The sequence below is a fragment of the Octopus bimaculoides genome, chromosome 3, assembly GCF_046866305.1.
Source record: "Octopus bimaculoides isolate indiv1 chromosome 3, ASM4686630v1, whole genome shotgun sequence".
Lineage (NCBI taxonomy): Eukaryota > Metazoa > Mollusca > Cephalopoda > Octopoda > Octopodidae > Octopus > Octopus bimaculoides.
Window position 1 is genome coordinate 74,913,248 of NC_142930.1, and position 25,885 is coordinate 74,939,132.

A 25,885-nucleotide genomic window follows, 5' to 3' on the forward strand; every position below is an offset into this window, starting at 1 on the left:
ATTGTAATTTACAGAGAAGACAAGCACATCTGAAAGTCTCACTCTGTTTATAAATTGGAATGACGGAAAAAAATTTGCTATGTGTCAGAACTCTAAGGATATAAAGTACATTTTCCCTATAATCTGATCGTCAGAATAACCAACAACTACTAGGTTATGACATACATCACTATCTCCTTTGCTGATAGCAACCAATGTGTATAAGCAGCTGACTAGCACTGGTACTCTGTTGGTTATGACGATGATGGTTCTAGTTGATCCGATCAATGGAACAGCCTGTTTGTGAAATTAACATGTAGTTGAGCACTCCACAAACACATGTACCCTTAATGTAGTTCTCAGGGAGAGTTAGCATGACACAGAATGTGACAAGGTTGGCCCTTTGATATACAGGTACTATTCATTTTTGACAGGTGAGTGCACTGGAGCAACATGAAATAAAGTGTCTTGCTCAAGGATACAATGTGTTACTGGAAATTGAACTCATGACCTTACGATCATGAGCTGAATACTCTAACCACTAAGCAACATGCCTTCATGTTAGCAGCTGAAGAATATGAGTAATGTACATACCAGTTTGTAGACTGTACTGACCAATATTACATTGCATCAACCAACCAATATAGCAATCTACCAACCAATAGTACACTGCACCTACCAACTACCTAATCAAACAATACTAAAATATGCATCAATCAATGCAACAATGTACTAACGAATGCTACATTGTACTAACCATTGTTCCAACAGATACTACATCGTACCAACCAACCAACCAGCCAACCAACCAACCAGCCAACCAACCAGCCAACCAACCAACCAGCCAACCAACCAGCCAACCAACCAAACAATACTACAATACACCATCCAATTCTACAAAACAACCAGCCAATAATAATTCTATGCATCAACTAATACTACAAAGTAGCAATCAATATTGGAATGTACCATCCAATACTGGAATGCACCAAACAATACTACAACAAATCAACCAATCATACATTGCACCAACCAACCAACCAATGCTACATTGCACTGACTCTACTACACTGTACCAGTTTGTGCACAGTAGCAATCAATACTGCACAAACCAATTCCACAATACACCAAGCAATGCAAAACCTTAACCAATACTACAATGCAGCAACCAATACTACAATGTACCAACCAATTCTATAATATGCCAACCAATTCTACAGTATATTAACTAATATTACAATACACCAATACAGTGCACCAACTAGTACTGCAAAGTATCAAGTCATACTATAAAGGAGCACTGAATAGCATAACACATCAACTAATGCTGCAAACTACTAACTGAATCAATGATAGAGATAGAGTGTCTATATAGTTGCTGCACCTGCAGGAAATAGCACTTAACCTTTGGCATGTAATCTGACCACATTCAGCCCAAATATTCAACTGGTTTGATATTAAAACTGACCAGATCCAATCTCTCACACCTACCCTACGATGTTATCCTAAAAATACACAACACACCATTGAAATCTTGAAACTACAAAATAATGCATGATCAAGGCTGATCTGAGACTAAAAAAATTTACTAACCACACTACAGCATAGCAACCCATTAGTAGCTCCAACACTTTCCTAAGATTAACAATATCTGAAGATGAGGGTCTTCAACAAAATTTGAAAATGAGTGTCCTCAACATTATTTAAAGATTAATGTTTCCAACATTATCTTACAATTAATGAATCCAACAAAATCTGCAGATTAGAGACTCCAGATTTATCTTAAGTTTAGTAGAATTACTCATACAAGATTTAGTGGTTATGATTAATGTCTCCAATACTACCTGAAGATTAGTAACTCTAGCGTCAGTAACTCCAATACTATGTTAAGATAACAGACTTCAATATCACTGAGGGCAAGAGTCTTCTACAATAGCCTCAGGCTAACTAAAGAGTTGTAAGTGGATTTGGTAGATGGAAACTGAAAAAAAAGGGTGTTGCGTATATATATATATATATATATATATATATAGGTAAATGTTAGAGGTAATACTTGACAATTGTAAGCATCAGTGTATGCCAGCTAGTGGTTGAGTTGAATGAATAAATTGTAAATGCAAAAATAAAAACAAAAACACAAAGGATTCTACGGTACACGTGTTTCAAGCTTTATAGTTGTTACTAATTTGATATATTTATACATAATTTTCTTGGTACTCCGGAATCCGTCCATACCTTGCCACAATTCAGTGTGTATATATATATATATATATATATATATGTACACACGCGCAAACACACACACACACACACACACACACACACACACACACACACACACACACACACACACATTTCCAGACCCTTCTTCTCCATGCCCAGAAGATGACCAGCATGGAGAAGAAGGGTCTGAAAGCATAAGGATCCTGCGAATGGATAGAAATTTAGAGATGTATTACTCGAAGCATTTGACAAAATAGAGGGGGATATAGCATTATATGATGTGGAAGACAACTGTAGGTTTCTACAGGACAACCTGTTGAGGGCTATTGACCAGATCTGTGGAAAGTGCAAAGTCTCCTCTCAATCCAAGGTGGAACAATGTAGTTGACAAGGCCGTTAGGGAAAAGAAACAGGCATGGAAGGACTGGAAGAACGGTAGTAGCAGGGAATTGTATCAGACTGCCAGAAAGGAAGCTAGGAGACAGGTTTATTTAGCAAGAAGGGAACCAGGTAAGAAAAAATTTGCCAATGTTCTGCATCGTGAGGACCAAAGATTCAAGGCATTTCATGCTGCAAGACAGTGTGTGAGAGAGAATTGGGATGTCATAGGAGAAAAATGTGTCCACATGGATGATGGCTCCTTTGCATTTAATGAGGCTGCAAGGAGAGAGACTTGGAGACACCACTATGAAAGTACAGTTCTATATTTAAGAGATGAGGAATTATTTACATTATTTACATTATTTACATTTGACAAATATTTATCCTCATCTTGTTTGTTGTTAACACAACATTTTGGCTGATATACCATGAGAATATGGCATAGTGGTTAAGAGCATGGGCTACTAACTCCAAGATTCTGAGTTCAATTCCAGGTAGTGACCTGAATAATAATAATAATAATAATAATAATAATAATAATAATAACAACAACAACAACATTGAAAAATATCTTAGGAACGAGAACCCAGGTTCGAAATTTCCCCAAGACACCTGATGAAGGCTGGAGGGTATATCAGCCGAAATGTTGTGTTAACAACAAACAAGATGAGGACAAATATCCATCAAATGTAAATCATGTAAACCACAATGAAAGGTTGCTAAAAGAAGAAAATGAATGGGAGAAAGAGAGTCTGCCAAATGTCAACCCAACAGAGGGACCAGCTATCCGAACTGACAGTACCTTGGTAGATAAAGCAATTAAGAGCATGAACACTGGGAAAACCCCTGGCCCATCAAGAATCACTGCAGAAATGCTTAAAATATCTGGTGGTATTGGCTATAGTCTAGTCATCCATATAGTCAATATATGAAGGAGTCATACCCAATGACTGGTGTAGCAGCATCATAGTCAACTGCTACAAAGGTAAAGGCGATGCATTAGATATGAATAATTACAGAGGTATCAAGCTATTGAATCAGGTAATGAAAGACATGGAGAGGATCATAGCCCAACTACTTAGGGAGAGAGTCAGTCTAGATGAGATGCAGTTTGGGTTTGTGCCAGGGAAAAGCAGCACTGATGCTATATTTCTTGTAAGACAGCTGCAGGAGAAATACCTAGCCAGGGATAAATCTCTGTACCTGGCTTTCGTTGACATGGAGAAAGCCTTTGACAGGGTCCCCCAGTCCTTTATCTGGTGGTCAATGTGGGAACTAGGGATAGATGAATGGTTAGTGAGAGCTGTACAAGCCATATACAGGGATGCTGTAAGTAAGGTGAGAGTTGGCAATGAGTACAGTGAAGAATTCCGGGTAGGGATAGTGGTCCACCAAGGATCAGTCCTCAGATCCTCTTATTCATCATAGTCCTCCAGGCAATAACAGAGGCATTGGAGCGTGGTTGATGCCAGTGCCAGCTGACTGGCCCCATGTCGGTGGCACGTAAAAAGCACCATTTGAGCCTGGTCATTGCCAGTGTTACCTGACTGGCTCCCATGCTGGTGGCACATAAAAAGTACCCACTACACTCTCAGAGTGGTTGGTGTTAGGAAGGGCAACCAGCTGTAGAAACTTTGTCAGATCGGATTGGAGCCTGGTACAGCCTTCTGGCATGCTAGCCCTCAGTCAAACCATCCAACCCATGCCAGCATGGAAAGCGGACGTGAAACAACGATGATAATGATGATGATGATGATGATATATATGTGTGTGTGTTGGAAGAAATGCTGCTCGGCATTTTGATGATTCTGCCAGTTCACTGCTTTCTCCATAGCTTATATCAAGATTAGTACCTACAAGACTACTCCAAATTAGTGGATTAGTGGCTATAGAGACAATAATTCTAGTGCTACATCAAGTTAATGTCTCCCACCTTCTCTCACTAATATCAAATTTGGAGCTTCAGTGGATTGAACATTAATCCGAATTACTGACTCCCAGTGCTTTCCCTGAATACTTCTTCCAACTCTAACCTAGATTAGTCCTAATATTATCTTAGAGTTGGAGACATCAATGTGGCTCCGAAACTATTCTAAATTACACTGTCTAGGTGAATGAAACCCCTCGCTGTCTTAATAAAATTAAAATGAAATAAAATTCTACACACTTGTACTTCTCTTTGCGCAATTTGTCTCATTAATTTTAATTAACTACTTGGAAGGTTTCCATTCTAAAATGGAATAGACCTTAATTATTCCTCTGCTGTCTGCTTTGCAACTCGATCATTAAAATGTATATGTGTGCATGCATGTGCGCGTGTGTGTGTGTGAGTGTGTGTGCGTGTGCGCGCGTGCTTGTGTGTTTTTCATTTTCTAACTTCTGTCCCCAATATAAATATGTCTCATACAATCTCTATCTCTTCTATCTTTCTTAATGTTGCTATTGTACAACACATGTTACAACAATGGAAAATACAGACAAGTAAACTTCTAATTTCTCTTCCTTCTTCCAAACATTTTCCATTCACTTATTCTTTCTTTAATTTGTTTTTTTTTTACTATTGTTCTTGTTATGAACCTGTCTAATTAATCAGTTTATGCACCATTTTCTCTTCTTTCATATCTGACACAGCTATGGGGTTAAGAATTTCACACTGCAGCTAAAAGTTTTTGGTCTTATTTTGCTCTTGGAAAGTGTCTCATGTCATGTGTGTGTATGTGGTATGCTTGTGAATGAGTTTGTGTGTGTACAATGTACACACACAAATACACAATGTACACACAAAAATATATGTGCATGTATATATATATATATATATATATATATATATATATATATATATATATATATTATATACAGGTCGTTGTCGACTTATGACCACAACTGGTTCCGGCTGACTGGTTGAAAGTCGATTTGGTCGGAAGTCAATCTATAAGCCCACACAGCTTTGTTTTATATTTTTACATTCTTAAGGCACTTTTTCAGGTAAAAGAAACACACAGCATTCTGTATTATACTATTATACTGGCGTTAGTCAAAAATTTTGGAGTCTCAAGCAGTCGTCTTATAAACAATTACAAGGTTGCCTCAATGTCTCCGTGACAGGATAGTGGCGAATGATAACCAAACCTAGGGGAAGCATTTGTCAGCTGACATCATCTGTAGATGGGTTAATTTCTAAGAAATTATACCCATTAGATTTCAACTGGACTATTTATTATTGCTGCTGGAAGCTGGTATGCCAATCATCGTAAAGTCAATTGGTCAGATAGGTCGTAAAATGACAATGACTTGTATGTAATTATATATATATATATATATATATATATATATATATATATATATATATATACATGCATACACACACATGCACACACACAGACATACACACACACAAATATACATAATATATGCATGCACACAATACATACTTATGAACCATCATAGGAGTCAGCTGTCCTGTTGATGTGAACATCTCTTTGAAAACCAAAGGAAAAAGATAACTATGGACATCTACTTTGAAACCTCCAACTTTTATATCCAGATAATAACTTCACATTCATACCAATAATAATTGGTGCACTTAGTTTTGTGAGTAAATGCCAAATGTGAGTAAATGACAATCTGAATAAGTGAGGGTTTTCAGAAAAAGAAATCAACCAGCTAACTCAAACATTACAAATACAATCTGTAAGTGGAGCAGTAAAAATATTCAAGACTTTTCTCAAGTTTCAAATGTGACATTTGTTTTTGTTACCTACATTCCAACAATGGAGCTTTGAATCCTTGTTAGAAACCAGCTCTTTCCTCAGAGGAGGAATTTAAATAATTAAAAACAGAAGAAAATGAATGAATGAACAAACATACATACTTGAATATAAGCACATATACATATATACATACCTACCTATATACATACATATACATACATAGCCCAACTAAGGGGGCAACTCAGAATAGACTCACTGTTTGATATATTTATCTACTCTACCAACTGTACTGAGTTCTGTATCAAATAATGTGTGCACTTGCTAAAACAAATTGTAATAAACTTACTTTAGTACTCTTAAATTATATATGTTACAATAATAAAAAAAAAAATTTAGATAAGCAAGCCTCTAGCTTTCTTTCTCTCCCCCTAATATTCTCCATTCACTTATTCTTTCTCTAACTTCCTACTATTGTCCCTATTATGAATGTAATGCTCACATTATGCATCTTTTTCTCTTCTTACCCCATGATCTCTCCTACCTCTCACTCTCTCTATCTCTGTCTCTCTGCTGTTTCAATAATCTCAAGGAATGCTTTCATTTTCTAACTTCTGTCCCCAATATAAATATGTCTCATACAATCTCTATCTCTTCTATCTTTCTTAATGTTGCTATTGTACAACACATGTTACAACAACGGAAAATACAGACAAGTAAACTTCTAACTTCTCTTCCCTCTTCCAAACATTTTCCATTCACTTATTCTTTCTTTAATTTGTTTTTTTACTATTGTTCTTGTTATGAACCTGTCTAATTAATCAATTTATGCACCATTTTCTCTTCTTTCACGTCTGACACAGCTATGTGGTTAAGAATTTCACATTTCAGCCAAAAGTTTTGCTCTTGGAAAGTGTCTCATGTCATTGGAAAGTGTTTCATGACATTGTCTCATGTCAACCAATGCCTTGTGAACAAAATTTGAAAGATGAAAATTATGTGGAGGCCCATCATGTGTGTGTGTGTGTGTGTGTGTGTCTAGAAGGGAATTTCCCTTGACCCACTTCTGGTTAGTGCAGGAAATAGAACTTGTACAAATATAATCATACATGTCTCTACATGTCACATTGTAAATTGTAGCTTTCCACTAGTATCCGTTTGTCTTTTATGGCTGCTGAAGTGGACTAAGGTGTTATAATGGAGGCAGTTGAATGCCGATCAGTGATCAGGTTATTATACTTGAAAGATTGTACATCAAAAGAGACTTTTGATGGGTTGAAAGAAGTGTATGGTAATGATGCACCCTCATACAATGTAGTCAAGCACTGGCATTGCTAAATGTGGTTGGACATTGGCAGAGACTGCTCCTATTCCTGGACAGCTACATTCCACCAATGATGATGACACCATCCATAAAGTGGAAGCCACTGTTTTGGAGGAACACCTCATAACTATTCTGCAATTAGCCCAAGAAGTGAAGATAAGTCTAGGGTCTGTGGAAAAAATCATTCATGACCATTTGCACATGCGAAAGTTGTCTGCACGATGGATTCCTTAGATACTCACACCTTTTCAGAAGCAGCAATGAGTAAATTGCTCCCAGGCTCTTTTGGCAATGTGCTAAGAAAATGAGGAGGACTTTCTTGGCAGACTTATCAAACAGGATGAAACACTGGTCCATCACTATGATCCTGAGCCTAAAGTCCAGTCGAAACAATGGAAGCACAATAACTCACCACTTTCAAAGAAGGCTTGTGTCCAACCCTCAGCAGGCAGGGTGATGCTTACAGTATTTTGGGACCAGTGTGGAGTAGTGATGATGGATTTTCTGGCAAAGGGCACCACAATTAATGGGGCATATACCTCTCTGTTGCAAAAACTGTGGCACGTTGTCAAAGAAGAGAGGTGTGGCATGCTGACCAAAGGAGTCTGTCTTCTCCAAGACAACACCCCAGTTCACAATGTGCATATTGCCTGGATGAAAGCACACTCCTGCAGCTAAGAAATCCTTCCTCATCCCCCTTACTCTCCTGACCTTGCACCATCTGACTTTTATCTCTTTCCAACCATGAAGTCTTTTTTGAAGGGGAAGCACTTTTCAGATGATGAACTTATCTGTGAGATAAAGTCTTTGCTTCAGACACAACCTACTGACTTCTACAGATGAGGTCTGCACAGCTGCATAAAGCAATGAGAGAAGTGTGTCACCATTGGTGGTGGCCATGTAGAGAGGGACTAATAATTATGCCAAGTTTTGTTTATCCCAGTCCTTGGGAATTGGGTCAGGAGAAATCTTCAATGAACACCCCTCATATGTGTGTGTTTATATGTGCATTGGATTGAAGAATTGGTGTGTCAAACAAAAATATCCTGTTGTATTAAGTTCTGTGTCAGTTCAACTTTTGTTTTTTTATGAGATCAGTGAAAATAAGCAATGGCGTGAATACAATTGCCTATACATGCTCAAGGGAGTGCTTGGTTGCAGTCCAGTGACTAAAATTATTAAAAGAATAATAGAAAATTATTTATTACAACAAAGGGCCAAATTCTTCTGGGTGAGCAAGAGTGATGAGAGAGTAATGGCAGTGGGAGTGCTATTTCAGAAAATTTTTAGCCATTGTTTTAATATTGTGTAAAAGGAAACAAACATAAAAAGAAAATTTATACATAAACTTTATGGGTTCACGTTTTAGCCACTGCCAAGTAGTGTGTTTAATTTGTTCACTGAACACTGCCATGAATTCCCCCTTGTTTTTCAAAAATCCCCCTAAATCACAAAATAAGGGGGGAAAATCTGCCCTATCTTTCAAATCCTGGCAGCAACACTCTAGCTGGAAGCAGGATAATAATCTAATTCTACACTTTATCACATTCAAGAATATAAACATGTTTTTAAGCACAACACAAATGGAATAAAAAAAAACACTACCTTTCACCAGCATACCAGGGTTAGCACTGCCAGAACCACAGTGCTCTCTCTCTCCCTAGCTGCAGCTTCCTATCTCAGACATGTGAGCATGTGCACAACAGCTAAACACCACGTCGCTGGAACTGTGAAGCACACAGTTCTACACAAGGATTTATGTATTTTTTTTCATAAATTTATGCATTTTGTTTTCATAAATTTATGTATTTTTTTCATAAACTTTGCTTTAAGAAACAGCCAGGTTTCTTTGTCTAGTGTTTTACATAGTTGAAACTACACAAGTGAATGTGTGAAAAACAAAATAAAAATTTTGAAAGAATTTAAAAACATCAAATAGCTATGGGGGTCCACCAGAATAAAATATTGATCAAAGGGGTTCATAGATAAAAAAATGGTTGAGAACCACTGGTCAAGACAGTCATTAGAGTGAAATTTATTTCTGCATATACACTACAATCAGAGATGACAATCAGAGATGACAATCAGCAGAACGGTTTTTATTAGCACTCTCTGTTTCTCTGCAAACTACCTTGATAAAAATGACAGTGACATCAGTACTATAGCCAGTGATTTTTAATGGACATGTTGGGCAATACCATACATGTATGAAGGCATGGAATGTTGAAAAACAAAATTAATTACATGTAGAATTTGAACCTGGAACACAAAGAGGCATAGATAGGAGCTTACAAAGTAGCTCATTCAATATCATGTTGAGTCTGTCACCCACTGTCTTTTGAGTGACAATGACGATGATATATAGAGAGAAAAATCAGTTTTAATGATATAGAAACCTTATAAGTCATGTGAAGACATTACTTTTCTATCAATTACTACTGCTCTAATTTATCTGTGAGGAAATTGGCATGACACTTAGTTATGGTTTGATTTATAGCAGCAATTGGGATTAATATTTGTTGATTCCAACCAAACAAAATAAAATAAATAAATAAACAATAAAAATAAATAAATAAATAATTGTTGTGTGATAAATGAAGTCACTTACAAAGTATGACACCACATTATTAAAGAAACATTAAGAAAAGAAGGAGAAAGCAACTCTTCTAAATTTCGTAGTTGATTCCTTATTTTGAAGTAGTTGTATTTACATTAACATACAGACAAGAGGAAACCATAGATGTGTGATCAATTTTGTGTAAATGATAATGATTAGTTTGATCAAAGTTGTATTTTGATTTCTCCTCTGAATCATATGGTGACAGGAGAATTTTGTGCGGTGATAGAAAAATATGCTCATAGTAATTTAGTCAAACAATATTTATGTTACTATCTTTATGAATCAGATTGCACTGCTTATTTTGCACAGAACTTCCCATACTGACAACTTGATTTGCAATGGTTGTCTTCATTCTAACAATTTTAGTTGTTTAGATAAAAGGCAGAAAAATGTTAATAAATTATGAAATCTATGGAAAACTGACAAGTAATTATTTGTTATAATTACAGTCCATATAAAATGAGTGCAATCTTAAACATGCACTGATGTGATGGCCCAGTTTACATGATTATGGTGCTGCACTAGTCAGAATTAGAATTACATGAAAGTCTTGTCTAAACTGCTAAATACATTTTAAAACTGACAGCTTGTAACATTACATAAAGTTTATAGGAACATGCACAGAAATGTGTTGTGCACATGTACACATGCACACAGATATATATGTATACATGTTTACCAAGATACAATGAGTCCAAAGATATTTCATATGACTTTGTTATTAAATATTTCAGTATATCAAAGAATATTTCCATGTTAAAAGCAGAAAATTCTTTTGGAATAAAATTCACATGATAAGCTCTAACCCAACAGAGTATGGGTATCAAGAAATGTAGAATACTGAGGCATATATCTAAAACAAATTCCTGCTGTTGAAAAAAATCTTGGGGTGTATTTCCTGCTTTGAGTTTCATTCCACAGCAAAAGTCTATATAGCTTAAGCATGTAACTATACTCAAGTATCCTGGATTTAAAAAAATTTCATGCCATGTCAATAGATTAATCATTTCTTAATGACAAGATTATTGTTAAATAATCTCAATGTTTTATAAAATATCAAGAATGAAAATGAAAGGCAAAAAAATATAAAAATAAATAAAAGTGTGTATGATAGAATGAACAAAGTACCGTGTAATGCTCCAGGTTGTGCGCTTGTCACCATCGTGCAATTGGTCTGGTCGTTTAACAGTCACTGCAGACAAACCTGTAGTTAGGGTGCAAGTAAACAGTTATTGACAATGAATGTTGCAAGCAAAAGCATAGGAAAAGCACACAAGTAGTATTAACAAAAAGAAACTTGCCTTGGTTATTTAGTATTAAGGAGAAACAAACAAAAATTGATTACTTGTTTTGAGTAGTAATAAGGAGGGAGAAAAAAGATTCATATAATAAAAATGATTCATTATTTTTATTATTCAATTGTATAAATCTAAAAAGCATAAATAATTTAATGTTCATTGCAAAGTGTTTATTTTCTTTCTTAATGTTTAAGTAAAATTTTGAAATAAATCTCCATGTAGTTTTCTAGGCAATATATTCCATTGATATTAATGGCCCAGTGGAGGGAAAGAACAAAGGGTGGACGTATTTGTGATGAAGAGAAATTTTCTTGCATCACTTAGCATTACAATGGTGAGAAATAGTACCAAGAGAGATTTAAATATCCTACTTAAAGCTGAGTCTTATGTCTCAGTCTATTTGAGAATCATGCTCCATCTATTCCAGTAAACAAAAGATAATACAACTGTTGTGCTTTTATTTTATTTCATTTTATTTTATTTGGTTATTGCATTTGTATTGAAAAATTGAAATTTTGTATTTTTAAATAAACAAAAAAAAAATTACAAAATGCAATTTCAGATCATTTCTATATAAAAGTGAAACTGATAAAATTTATATACATGTTTGTGTGTGTGTGTGTGTGTGTGTCTGTATACATACATATATATATGTGTGTGTGTATGTGTGTGTATACATACATATATCTAAATATATATTTATATCACATATTTACAAACATATAAATATATATTTATATGATATGTATACATTCATATAAATATATATTTATATAATACACACACACATATATAACATACATATATTTTGACACATTTATATATGTGTGTGTGAGTATGTGTAAAGCATACATATATTTCAACACATCTATATATATATATATATATATATATATATATATATATATATATATATATAAATATATGTGTATATATTTATATAACATACATGTTTTTAGACATATCTATATCTATATATATATACACATATATACATATATATATATACATATATATATATATATATATATATATATATATATATATATATATATATACATATATATATATACATATTCATATTTATACATATATAAATATAAACATATTTATACATATACATATATATATATGCACACACATGAATACAAACATCAATATATATATATGTGTATACACACAGACACACACACACACACACATATATATATATATATATACACACACACACACACATATAAACGCAAGCATAAATGTGTGTGTGCATGTAATACAACTTTTAATTTTATGAAAGAATACTTAAAATATTTTTCAGTTTACTAAAAATATAAACTATCAATTTTCGAACAAAAAAATCACAATAGAAAAATTTATTGGGTTAAAAGTGTATGTATATATATTTGGAAACTACCTCACTTGGAACACAGGTAGAGGTTGGCAGCAGGAAGGGCATCCAGCTGTAGAAAACTTGCTGCCATACAAATAGTGCAGCACACACAAACATATATATATATATAATTATCAAATGCAAACATACATAAAAAACATACATGCATGCATACATATTTATGTACATGTAATATACATTTGCATGTGTATCTATGTTTGTATGTTTGTGTGTTCATGCATATTTATGTATGCTATAAAAATAATGATGAACTGGTCAAGTAGGAAGGTGTTTGTGTGTCTCATCATGGACTAGTAGTTCAAATCTGCCTTCAAGCATTTCTTGTCAGTAAACAGATTTAGCTAGTGGGGAATAAAAACTAGACCATCTGTGGGAAGTTCAGCAGTGTTAGTCACCCAGTTAAGAGTTATTTCTTTGAATAGTTTTGAAAGGGAAGTAAATAATGTATAGATTTTTAATATAATGATGATTATGCATTGATGTGTGTATATAACAAAACAAAAAACAAAAACAAAACAAAACAAAACAAAAACAAACAGAAAAAAATAATAAAAATAAGAAAGAAAAACATTCTTTTTTCATAGCTCCTAATTAAGTTAAGTCAAAAACTAGCAGTCTCTGAAGGTGACCACTTTGTTGAAGTGATGAACTGATTCACCTGTTTTGCAGAGATATGAAACAATAAATAATAATAATAATAAGAAGAAGAAGAAGAAGAAGAAGAAGATAATAGAGAGAGAGAAGAGCATTAAGGAGAGTGAAAGCTAAGAAAAGAAAAATATTGTTTGCTTGAAGTCAGGTTTTGTTGAACAGGCATCAGACATGTAGCCACTTGAAGTGTTGAAAATAGCAGCCAAAACACTCACAGAGCATACCCTTAAATAACGGCTATATTGAACAATACAGTTTCTCATATACAAATGGTGGGATGACTCAATATATAAATGAATAAATAACAAATGAAGGACAGGTGTCAATTCATTACGGCCATTTCTAATGACTCCATTAACTAATTAATGAGTACATTATATCAATTCCAAAGAAACTGTTTTCTTCAGATGGATTACTTTACAATGAAGGACATTCCAAATAATTTAACATAATCGTTTTAAACTACGTTAAATTATTTGGAATGTCCTTCATTGTAAAGTATCCATCTGAAGAAAACATTTTTTCTGGAATTGATATAATGTACTCATTAATCAATTAGAGGAGTCGTTAGAAACAGCCATAATGGATTGACACCTGTCCTTCATTTGTTATTTATTTATAGATTATTCACCTATCTCAGAATGTGCCCTTCACATATTCTAAAGTTTATTACGGACTGTGCATTTAATAAAAGTATGTATATATATATATATATATATATATGTTATCTTTTTACTTGTTTCCATCATTGGACTATGGATATACTGGAGCATCATCTTGAAGGGTTTTAGTCTAACGAATTGAACTTAGTATGTATGTATAAAATAAAATAAAATATTTAATCCATAATCATTAGTCTGATAAAATATAATATGGTTTCACCTCTGGCACCCCAGGAGTTCCCAGCTTTAGGCAAAACAAAATATATTTTGTTGAACTAATGATTATGGATTAAATATGTTATTTTATTCAGACCTAACTTTGAGTGCTTTATTCTAAGTGACAAGACATAGCTTCTTGTCACTGGTCACCTCCTGTAATATATATATATATATATATATCAGGTCATTAAGAATGAAATGTCCGATTTTCTTATGCACCAATTTTGACAGTCATTAATTTTAATGTTTTATCTTGACAGTTCTTTGTTTTACAACATTGAAGAGTTACATAATCACCTTTCGAAATGCAATTATGGTGTCTGGTTATATTGTGAGTTTTCTCTTGTAAATTTTTGTGGACCCATGGATAGATAAAAAATTTGTGTTGTTTATGAATATGAGTTCCATCATGGAACCAATGCATCCCAGACAGCTTGAAACATCAATGAGGTGTTTGGTGAAGATGTGGCAAATAAGTGCACTGTATGTTGATGGTTTGAGAAGTTCTGATCTGGTGACTTTACTCTTGAAAATCAGTCCAGTAGTAGACCTGAGACCAAGTTAGGTGATGAGCTGGAGACTTTAGTGGAAGTGGATACATCTCAAACTGTGCATAAGTTAGCAGCAAGGTCTGATGTTTTGATTCCAACTGTATTGGACCATCTGAAACAAATTGGCAAGATAAAGAAGCTGGACAAGTGGGTACCACATGAACTGAATGAGGGTCAAATGACACGTCATCTTGAAACTTGCTGTTCTTTGCTGTCATGCATAAAAGTGAACTGTTTTTGCATTGTATTGTTATGTGTGATGAAAAATAGATTCTTTTCAACAATAGCAAGTGTTCTGCATGGTGGTTGGATAGAGACAAAGTGTCAAAACAACCCAAAAAAGAATATTTACCAAAAAAAGCTAATGGTGTTTGTTTGGTGGTCCAGCATTGGTGTCATCCACTACAGCTTCATGAGACTTGGTAAGTCAATTACAGTGGATATATACATCAACCAATTAGACGAAATCTTGAGTGAACATGCAATTAAACAACTGAGATTGGTCAACAGATACAGGGCAATTCTCTTGCAAGACAATGTTTGACCACATGTTGCACAAAGAATGCTACTTGGGTTACAGGAACTGCACTTGGAAATACTCTGTCATCCACCCTATTCACCAGATCTTGCACCATCTAACTATCACATTTTCCAGGCATTAGATAACTTTTGCAAGGAAAAAGGTTCAAATCTGGAGAAGATACAAAAACAGCCTTTCATGATTTCATCACCTCTTTCTCTCCAGAATTCTTCACTGCCAGCCTAAAGAAGCTACCGATAAAGTGGCAAAATTGTGTTGAGATAAAGTAAAATAAACTTTCAGTCCAAAATCGGACATTTCATTCTTAATGACCTCCTGATATATATATATATATATATATATATATATATATATATATATAAATATATGAGTGGAAAAATGAAAGTGGTACTCAACACAATTGGTAGGAGTTACATACATTATTTAATAACAGTTTGATTTGGCTCCATACAATTTTTGTAGTCTCATCCATCAAATCTAACTTGTCAGACACAGTGATCTGAATGAAGAGGGCCCAAGATATATATATATATATATATATATATATATATATATATATATATATATATATATGTGTGTGTGTGGTTGTCTGAAGAGAAGCCATGTAGAACATTCTCATTGGTTTAATGTCTGTTTTTTCATGTTTGCATGGGTCAAACAGAATTTGTTTACAGATTTTTCATAGCAGATGCCTTTCCTGTCAACAACCTTCATCTGTTTCTATACAAGATAATACCCCCCCCCTCCCACCACATGTTTATGAACAATTAGAAATGAACCAAACCACTTGTATGACAGTAATGCTCATTACCTCTATCACACGATGTCAAGACAATGAGACACAAAACATTCACACATGTACATATGATGTGTTTCTTTTAGTTTAAATCTAGCAAATCCATCCACTCACAAGGGTTTGGTCAGCCCACAGTTAAAGTAGAAAATAGTTGCCATTGCAATGGGACTGAACCTGAAACCACATGCTTGAGAAGCAAACTTCTTAACCACATAGCCATGCTTATACCATGTGTATATGTGTGTGTGTGTGTGTGTGTGTGTGTGTGTGTGTGTGTGTGTGTGTGTATCTATATGTATATATGTGTGTGTGTGTGTGTGTGTGTGTATATATATATATATATATATATAGAGAGAGAGAGAGAGAGTAATAATAACAATAATCCTTGGATGGGACATACCTCAATCAATCTTCTCACTGGTCAAAAATGATAAACAACCCTCAGTTAAACATCCATTAATGCTATATTGCCTGAAGAAATGAATCCATGAAGATGATCTACACAGTAGCCATCCCAGGAATATGGACTGTGATCTTAAGAGATATGTGATTTGTGGAAATGCACATAGCGATGCATTAAAACATTTGAAACATTCATAAATTCCATCCAAGGATTATTGTTATTATTACTATATTTATCCTACATTATATCGGTACAGCTTGGTGCAACCTCAAAAAACTGGTTCATCAGTCAGCATCATTAGACTGTAGCTGGCCTAATGGAATAGGAGCTTAATTTGCATATTCAGAATGTTGCCCATAAACAGATCTAAAAGATATAGATATATATCCTTATTATAACAAACTAGCAGAAAACCATTTGGAGGTCAGTGCTTCTACCAGTTTATATAATTACCAAAATATTGCAACATCATCATCTCTCCTTTAATGCATCAATATAATGTTGGCTCTATACTCAATATCATCTTACCCACTTCAATATAACAAGGTAATATTTCTTTTCAACCATCAATAACTATACCACAAGATAAAGTTTCACTGGCTATTGTACAACTTCTCCACAAAGTGAGCCTATGAAGCTGCTTGACCTACTAGAAGTAGTAATTAAGTCTCTCTCAAATCATTCTTACCCTCCTAAGTAAGGAAATTACATAAATCACTGGTCCCCAGCTTTTTTTGCTACCACAGACTGGTTTCATGTAAACGATTTTCCATGGTCTGAGGGATCATGTGCTTAACAAAACAACAAAGTGCATAATATATGATTTAATCATTACATATATATAGAGTAAAGACCCCTTTTGGTCATGAATGACCATGGGATTGCACCTAGAAAGTTATCTCCTGAGGTACAAGTTCGGGCAAGGTTGTTTATGGAAGACCAGCCATTACACATGCATACCAGCTTCCCCTCTCCATGCTACTGATGTTATCCAAGGAGAAAAAGCAAAGGTCAATACAGCTTGGCACCAGTGATGTCACAACTCATTTCAACAGCTCAGTAAACTGGAGCAATGTGAAATAAAGTGTCTTGCTCAAGAACACAACACACATCCTGGTCTGGGAATTGAACTCACTACTTCATGAGTGGGAGCCTGATGCTCTAGCCACTGAGCCTTACACCTTTACCTGCATATATATATATATATATATATATATATATATATATATATAATGCAAAAACACTCCATAGACTGTAATAGTCAATAGTATAAAAATACAATTAAAAAATTTATTCATTCTGTGCACTCTGGTACCAACATATCCAACATTATAACTGTCCCCTTTAGCTTATCAAGATATCAGTGCCAGTATAGTCAACATCATTACCTCCTCACATCAGTCCATTAACATACTGGTGCCAACATATCTCACATTATCACTAAACCCTTCAGTCTATCAAGATATCAGCGTCAATGTATTTAACATTATCATATTCCTACATCAGTGCATCAAGATACTGGTGCCAGCATAGCCCACTTTGTCACTACTCTCTTTAGTCTGTCAAGATACTTGTGCCAATATATTCAATATTATCAAGCAATGTCAAGACAAGAATGTACAAACATATGCACACTCTTTCACAAATACACACACATACATATATGCACAATGGTCTTCAGTTTATCAAGATACCAATGTCAATATATTCAATATTATCACCTCTCTACAACAGTCTATCAAGGTACTGGTGTCAACATATCACACCTTAGCATCTCTTTGCACTAATCCATTAAGATATCAAGATAATTGTGTTGATGGACTAATATTGATACCAGCATATCACCTACTTTAATATAACAATTAACTGGTGCCAACATTGTCACTTACTTCTTGAATCTGCTTTTAATATTCTATGACATTAAGGTGGTGAGGTGGCAGAAACATTAGCATACCAGGGGAAATGCTTAGTGGTATTTCATCTGTCTTTACATTCTGAGTTCAAATTTTGCTGAGGTCAACTTTGCCTTTCATCCTTTCGGGGGTCGATAAATTAAGTACCAGTTGCATACTAGAATCAATCTAATTGACTGTCCCCCTCCCCACAAAATTTCGGGTTTTGTGCCTAGAGTAGAAAGGAATATTCTATGACATTAAAGCAAAGTGTTATAAGAGTCATGATTGTGCTCAACAAAATGCCTAGAGGCATTCCTTCCAACTTTACATTCTCAGCTCAAATACTGCCGAGGTCAACTTTATCTTTCATCCTTTTGCGGTCAATAAATAAAGTACCAGTCGAGCACTGGGGTCGATATAATTAACTCCTCTCTCCCGAAAAATTGCTGGCCTTGTGCCAAAGTTTGAGGCCAACATTCTGTCACATGAGCATCACAATTTCCATTCAACATTTTCTTGAGTATAGGCAAACCGCTGGTGTGCGAAATTAGCATTTTGGTACACAACACTCTCTCTCTCTCTCTCTCTCTCTCTCTCACACACACACACACACACACGCACACACATGTCATCATCATAATCTTTAACATCTACTTTACTATGCTTGTATAGGTGGAATTTATCAAGGCAGTATGTCTAACTTGTCACCAACCCATACCAGTTTCCAAGTAAGGTAATATTTCTCCATAGCCAAACATGTTTTTGCAGAAAAATGGAAATGGATAACACTGCTTATATGACAATGATGTTCAATTACAGTAATCAAGCGGTGTCAAGACAAGGAGACACAAATATATGCAAACTCTTTCACACACACACACACACACACACACACACACACACACACACACACACACACACACAAACACATACATACACACACTCACATACACACAATCATAAATACATTCATACAAACATACATACATATAATGGGCTTCTTTCAGTTTCTTTCTACCAAATTCACTCACAAGGCTTTGGCTGCCTTGGGGCTATAGTAAAAGACACTTAACAAAGGTGCTGTGCAGTAGAATGGAACTGTAAAACATGAGGCTGGAAAGCAAACTTCTTAATTGCACAACCATTCCATATGTGTATATACGAGTAGAAGTCAACAACTATCCACACTTTTGCCATAATATAACTTTATTATTGCCACACTGCCTTCTGCACATGCGTGCTTATAGTTAGTACTACTGTGGTCACATGATTGAAGTTTGAGCTTGATTGTGCCATTTTTCTTTCTGGCTTTACAGTGTAAGCATGGCCATTCCACTTGCCATGTGCACCAAAGAAGAACAAAGAGCAGTGATCTGATTTCTCTGGAAAAGGGGTGTGTGATCAATGATGCAAGATACAGTGCTTTACTGGCCAACAAACTGAAGCCAGCACTTCGCAGTAAGCACAAAAGCCTATTGTCGAAGAAAGTTTTGTTGTTGCATGACAATGCACACTCACACACAGCTGCTTAGGCCATTGAAACCATTAACCAATTGGGTTTTGAGGTGCTGGAACACCCTGCCTACAGCCCAGATCTCACCCCTTCTGACTATCATATCTTTGGACCACTCAAAGATGGTTTATGAGGTCATTGATTTCCTATGGATGAAGACGTGAAGGAAGCAGTGCATAAATGGTTGCATGACCAACCAAAAACCTTCTTCTTGGAGGGAATAAGCAAGCTTGTGGACAGCTGGACCAAGTGCATTGAAAAGAAAGAAGACTAGATAGAAAAATGATGTACTTGATTACCCCCTGCTTTTGTGTAAATACATTGAGAAAAAAAAAGAGTGCATATAATTTTTGACTCTCCCTCATACATACGTACAAACATATATGTGTGTGTGTGTGAGTGTGTGCATGTGCATGTGTGTATGTATGTATGTCTTTTTCTTTTATCATTTACTTATTTCTGTCATTAGACTGCAGCCATGCTGGGGTACCGTCTTGAACATTTTTTTAGTTAAATGAATCAACCCTGGTACTTTTTCTTTAAGCCTAGTACTTATTCTATTGAACTCTTTTGCTGAAATGCTAAGTCAAGGGGTTGCAAACACACCAACACAGGTTATCAAGTGCTGGTGGGGGACAAACACAGACACAAAGACACACACATAGATATATACATGTATATAAACAACAAGTTTCTTTCAGTTTCTGTCTACCAAATCCACTCAGAAGGCTTTGGTCAGCCTGAGGCTATAATAGAAGACACTTGGTAAAGGTGCTTCACAGTGGGACTGAACTTGGAACTATATGGTTGGGAAGCAAGCTTCTTACCACATAGCTACAGGAGTTATACTACACTTGTTGCAAGTGACTCTCCTTACCCCACAAAAAGAATCCCAAATAATCAATCTATTCATTGATACATATCACAGTTAGCACTGTCATTATGCTGTCAATGTGACATATTATACTCACACTTGTTATTATGACATTATTAGATCACTTGTCCCAGTCATACTGCTCATTGACACATGCCACAATCATACTATTCATTGACATATGTCTCAGTTATCCTGTCCACTGATATTTGTTGCAAACTGTTCAGTGATATATGTCACTGTCATACTGTTTAATGATATATGTTAGTCATACTGTCCACTGACATGTCACTGTCATACTGTTTATTGATATATATCAAAGTCACATTGTTCATTGACATATGACACTGTTATACTGTTCAATGACATATGTTACATACATATACCACAATCACACTTACTGTGATTGTTAACATGCCTGTCATGTTTGTCAATGTATAACTATTTACAGTGACACTTATTCTCATTATCTATATTACTGCCATAGTTCTCATTGACAAAATTATTAATATCAAACTTTTTACTCTTCCACTTGCTTGTGTCACTCTTGTTATTGTCACACTAGTCATTTCATGCTTATCACTTCCAGGGCCAATGTTTTATTTTCAATTCATCTGAACCTTGTACTGCCAACATTATTCTAAAAATAAAAACATCCTTTATTGAACATTTTGTATTAATGTTGCTGCTTTGAGGATATATCCTTCAGTCAAGCACTGTAAAACTTGAAGTAAATTGATCCAGAGATTCTGTTGGTCACTGCTGGCATATTATGAACTGATGTCTCACAAAAACTCATTCACTGATTTAACATAAATACTTTAAGCAATTTATTGTATTCTCTTAGTTATCACAATCTATGATAAATTCAAATGCTTTGTGAAACATGAAGATTAGAATGTCTTGGAATCTGCTGAGATCTGGAATAATGGAAAATGTACAAACATGCGTATCCAATAATTGAATTCCAAAGAAGTGGATGATGATTAATAAGGGATTGTGTGGATTCTTTTAGGATGTTGATGTCTGTCCCTATTTAATTCATTGAATAAACTATAGTAAGAAGTAACAATAAGACCTATAAACCAGATACTTTGTTTAGTGAATGATGCTACAGCTAAATGTTACTCATGAAGAGAACCTAGCTATCATGTAACATCAATTATTAAAGGAACACAGATTAACAAAAGTAATTTTCCTAATCAAACATTTCATTACAATGGGGAGATTACTATTGACGAAAGCCAACTACAGAAAGCATTTGTTATTAAGCAACATCAAGTAATGGATATAGGATGAAGTGAGTCTGAGAGATTAAAACAATATACTGGAATTTTTGAAAATAAAATATGTAGGCAACGAAATGATATTTCAGTAGTATAGTCTCTAAAATATAGGGACTAGAAATTAGTAGAATTGTTATATGACTTGTAGATGATAAGTTCAAACTCATTTAAACTGGTATTAGGAAAAATATTTAAAGTCTTAGTCCCAGAATCACCTGATTCCTAATAGATTGATGCATGCATCTATAAAAAGGATGAAAGACAGACATAGGCAGACAGACAGAAAAATAGGTGGCTAGATTAATAGATTGATAGATAGAGAGGGTAAGAAATATTGATAGAGATTTCTATCTGGCTCATTGATATTTCAAAAATAAACAATATTTTATTAAAGACAATGAGAAGTAGAAAACATCACTTAGATGGCATGATGGGAATAATCAGAAAGATATGGTTAATGTTGATGATGTGAATGCAGACCAGTAGAAAATATATATATAAAAAAAAAAAAAATGGTAAGTTAATTGAAATCTTAAAGACTCATGTTGAAATTCCAGCTACCTATAATGTGGGAAATATTTCACTTATTCTCAGAAAGTAGAATTCTTTTCCTAATTTATTCTTTCAGATAATTTTGCATTTCTATTTTGGTGTTAATTGCTTCTAAGCTGCAGTATTCCTATCAACCAAACATGTAAAGTGGAACTGACCAAATATTATTGGCAAAATAGTTTATTGATTTTCCTAGATGTTTGTGTGAACCACAGAAGATGGAAGAGAAAAGAGGAGAAGATGATGATAAAGAAAAACTAATAATGTTCTTCCATGATCTTTTATTTCTGTATCCATTTTCACAACTTTTAGAAATGAAGAATGCTTTTTAGCAACTTTTAGAATGCTTTTTAATTTAATTAAACAATTGATTGTACATTAACTCAAGAACTTTTTGGAATGAGTTCCCTGACAGAAATATACAATGCTTTAATCTTTCATTTGGTGATTTTAATCTTCCTCATTGATAATTTTATTATCATTAAACACGTCACTGGTATTATTTTTATGTTTAAGATTCTTCATATTTAATGTAACATAATCATATAACATCACAAGTTCTCAATGAGGATTTTATTATCTGAAACACTGACAAAGAGAATATTACACATTCTCTCTTATCCCACACATAATAGCAAGAACTCATTGGAGTCCGCTGTTAAAATTAGCCTAATTTTAGCTTCTGCATTCATGGGAAGAACATATTTGAAAATTTATTCATTCCTTATTGCTCACTAGATTACAGAACATGATGAAGTTAGGATTGAGGGTGGGCAGGGAGACCTGCTAATGGCCAATATATGCCAATATAAGTTTTTGTTCTTTCTTAAGTACTTCTTTTACAATAATCCCACCAGAACTGATAGCATCTGTAGTTCCTCACCCTGGTATAACCCCAAACCTTATTCTTGCCATTGCAATTTTACCTTGTATTGAATGGAATATTTAACACCTTCATAACAAATCATTCTGTAACTTCATTTCTATACCGTATTTTCACTCCAAATTTAATATATTTTACCATATGGTTATACCCCTTGATCATAAGCCAACAAAGAAACCCTTATGTGGTCATCTGACCACATAGAATTAGTCAGAATTTCTCTCAAATTACATCTCACTTAGAAAAGGAAGGAGTCAAATTATTATGTGATCCTCTTGCTCTATTTCTAGTAAAAAAGACTGGAGGGCTCCGATTGGAACCCATTTGATCATAATTCAGTTTGGTGAGTGCCAACCAGAAACTAAACAGCAACAGCAATGATGGCTACTACCTAATCAAGCTTCACTGTGATATTTCAAATGTATAGTCTGTAACAGAAAATGAAGACTATTGTGTGAGACATTAGTATGATTCTTAAATAATAGAAACAGAATGTTTGTGTAATATCTGTACATTATATACAATTCCAATGACATAATTTGATTTCTATTCCTTCTGTAAACATACATTCAGCCTAACTATGTACACAAACTCTGTTATGTTTTGCTCTGTAGAATGAATCTTAGAACAGCTTAACTTTAAGAGTGGCTAGTTATGTCCATTCTAGACATATAGGAAGCAACTTAGAGCTACTTATAAAAAATGTTATCAGTGACATGTCTTCACACACACACACACACACACACACATGAAAAATGTCATCATCAGAAGATGATTGATTATTCATTGTCCTATAACTAACAATATATTGGTAATCCAGTTCAATTATCTGGGAACCATAATTTCACCTGTATGAGGTAGTCCAGAGAAATTTCCATTGTGAAATGCGGGACAGTCAACAAGCTACCCTAGAACCCCTGAGCTATGATGGTCAATGGTGGACTTGGAACAAGAACAATAAATTAATGGGATGGGAGATAACCTTGGGTTGACTAAAGCCTTGTGAATGGATTTGGGAGATGGAAACTGAAAAAAAAAGCGTGTGTGTGTGTGCTGACATCATGTGAAAGTTGTAATCAAGTATCACAGTCATATAAGCATTGTCCATTGTTTCTAATCTTCCATGAAAACATGCCCAGGCATGGAAAATATTACCTTACTTGGGAACAGGTGAGAACTGGCAATGGAAAGGGCATCTGGCCATAGAAAGTCTGCCTCAATGAATTCTGTCCTACTGATGGGAAAGAGCCTCTTCCTTCTCCTATTGTAAACACTTTCACACACAAACACACACATGTATATATATATGGCAGGCTTCTATGCAGTTTCTGTCTACAAGTTTTAATTGCAAGGCATTGGTGAGCCTAAAGGTATAGAAGAGGACAGTTGCTCAAGGTACCACTCAGTGGGATACAATCTAAAACACCTTGGTTATAAAGTGGTCTCTATATCGACTCATCCACGTCAGAGCCTATAAGATATATATATATATATGTATATATATATATATATATATATATATATATATATATATATATATATATATATACATATACACACCATGGAAATATGTAGAAATCCTTACATTGGTCATTCACTGTTAAATTTAGAGATATCCAAAAAGAATCTAATTAATTAATTAAAACAGAAATACATAATCAAGTAGCTATCATTAGCAAACTAATTTTTAAAATGTTAAAATTTGACTTTATTTCCATGAGAGAGAGAGAGAGAAAGAGAGAGAGAGAGAGAGAGAGAGAGACAGACAGACAGACAGAGACAGTGAGAGGGGGAGTGATTGAGAGAGGAAACAGAAAGAGATATTCTAAGGGAAAGAGGGAGAGAGATCCTGGGAGATTAAGTGGAAGAGAGAAAGAAAGAATAAGAAAACAAAGGAACAGTGAGACAAATGGAGTGAATGAAAAAGAGAGAAAGAGCGAGAGTAATAGATAGGAATATATATACATACATACATATATATATATATATATAAATATATATATATATATATTTGTAGAGAGAGAGGGGAGGAAAGAGAGATAATGAAAGATAGAGGAGAGTTGTGAGAATGGTTGGATGAAAAGATTGAATATGGTTTCCGTGTTGTGTTTTCTTAACT

The 25,885-nt window shown here is 34.5% G+C and overlaps 1 protein-coding gene across 15 annotated transcripts in view; it reads right to left on the reverse strand.

The window, feature by feature from the left end:
- LOC106883961 (transmembrane protein 245) overlaps positions 1 to 25,885 on the reverse strand; it is a 501,684-nt gene that overhangs the window by 67,818 nt on the left and 407,981 nt on the right. For 7 of the 15 annotated variants that reach the window (XR_016241093.1, XR_016241092.1, XM_089349233.1 and 4 more), the window contains one exon: positions 11,363 to 11,438. The exons of the other annotated variants lie outside the window; for them this stretch is intronic. Coding sequence is in view for 5 of the 7 variants with exons in the window: in XM_089349233.1 (XP_089205359.1) it covers positions 11,363 to 11,438 (76 nt within the window). In the remaining 2 variants the exon portion in view is untranslated. The remainder of the gene's footprint in view (positions 1 to 11,362; positions 11,439 to 25,885) is intronic. 15 annotated transcript variants of the gene reach the window in all.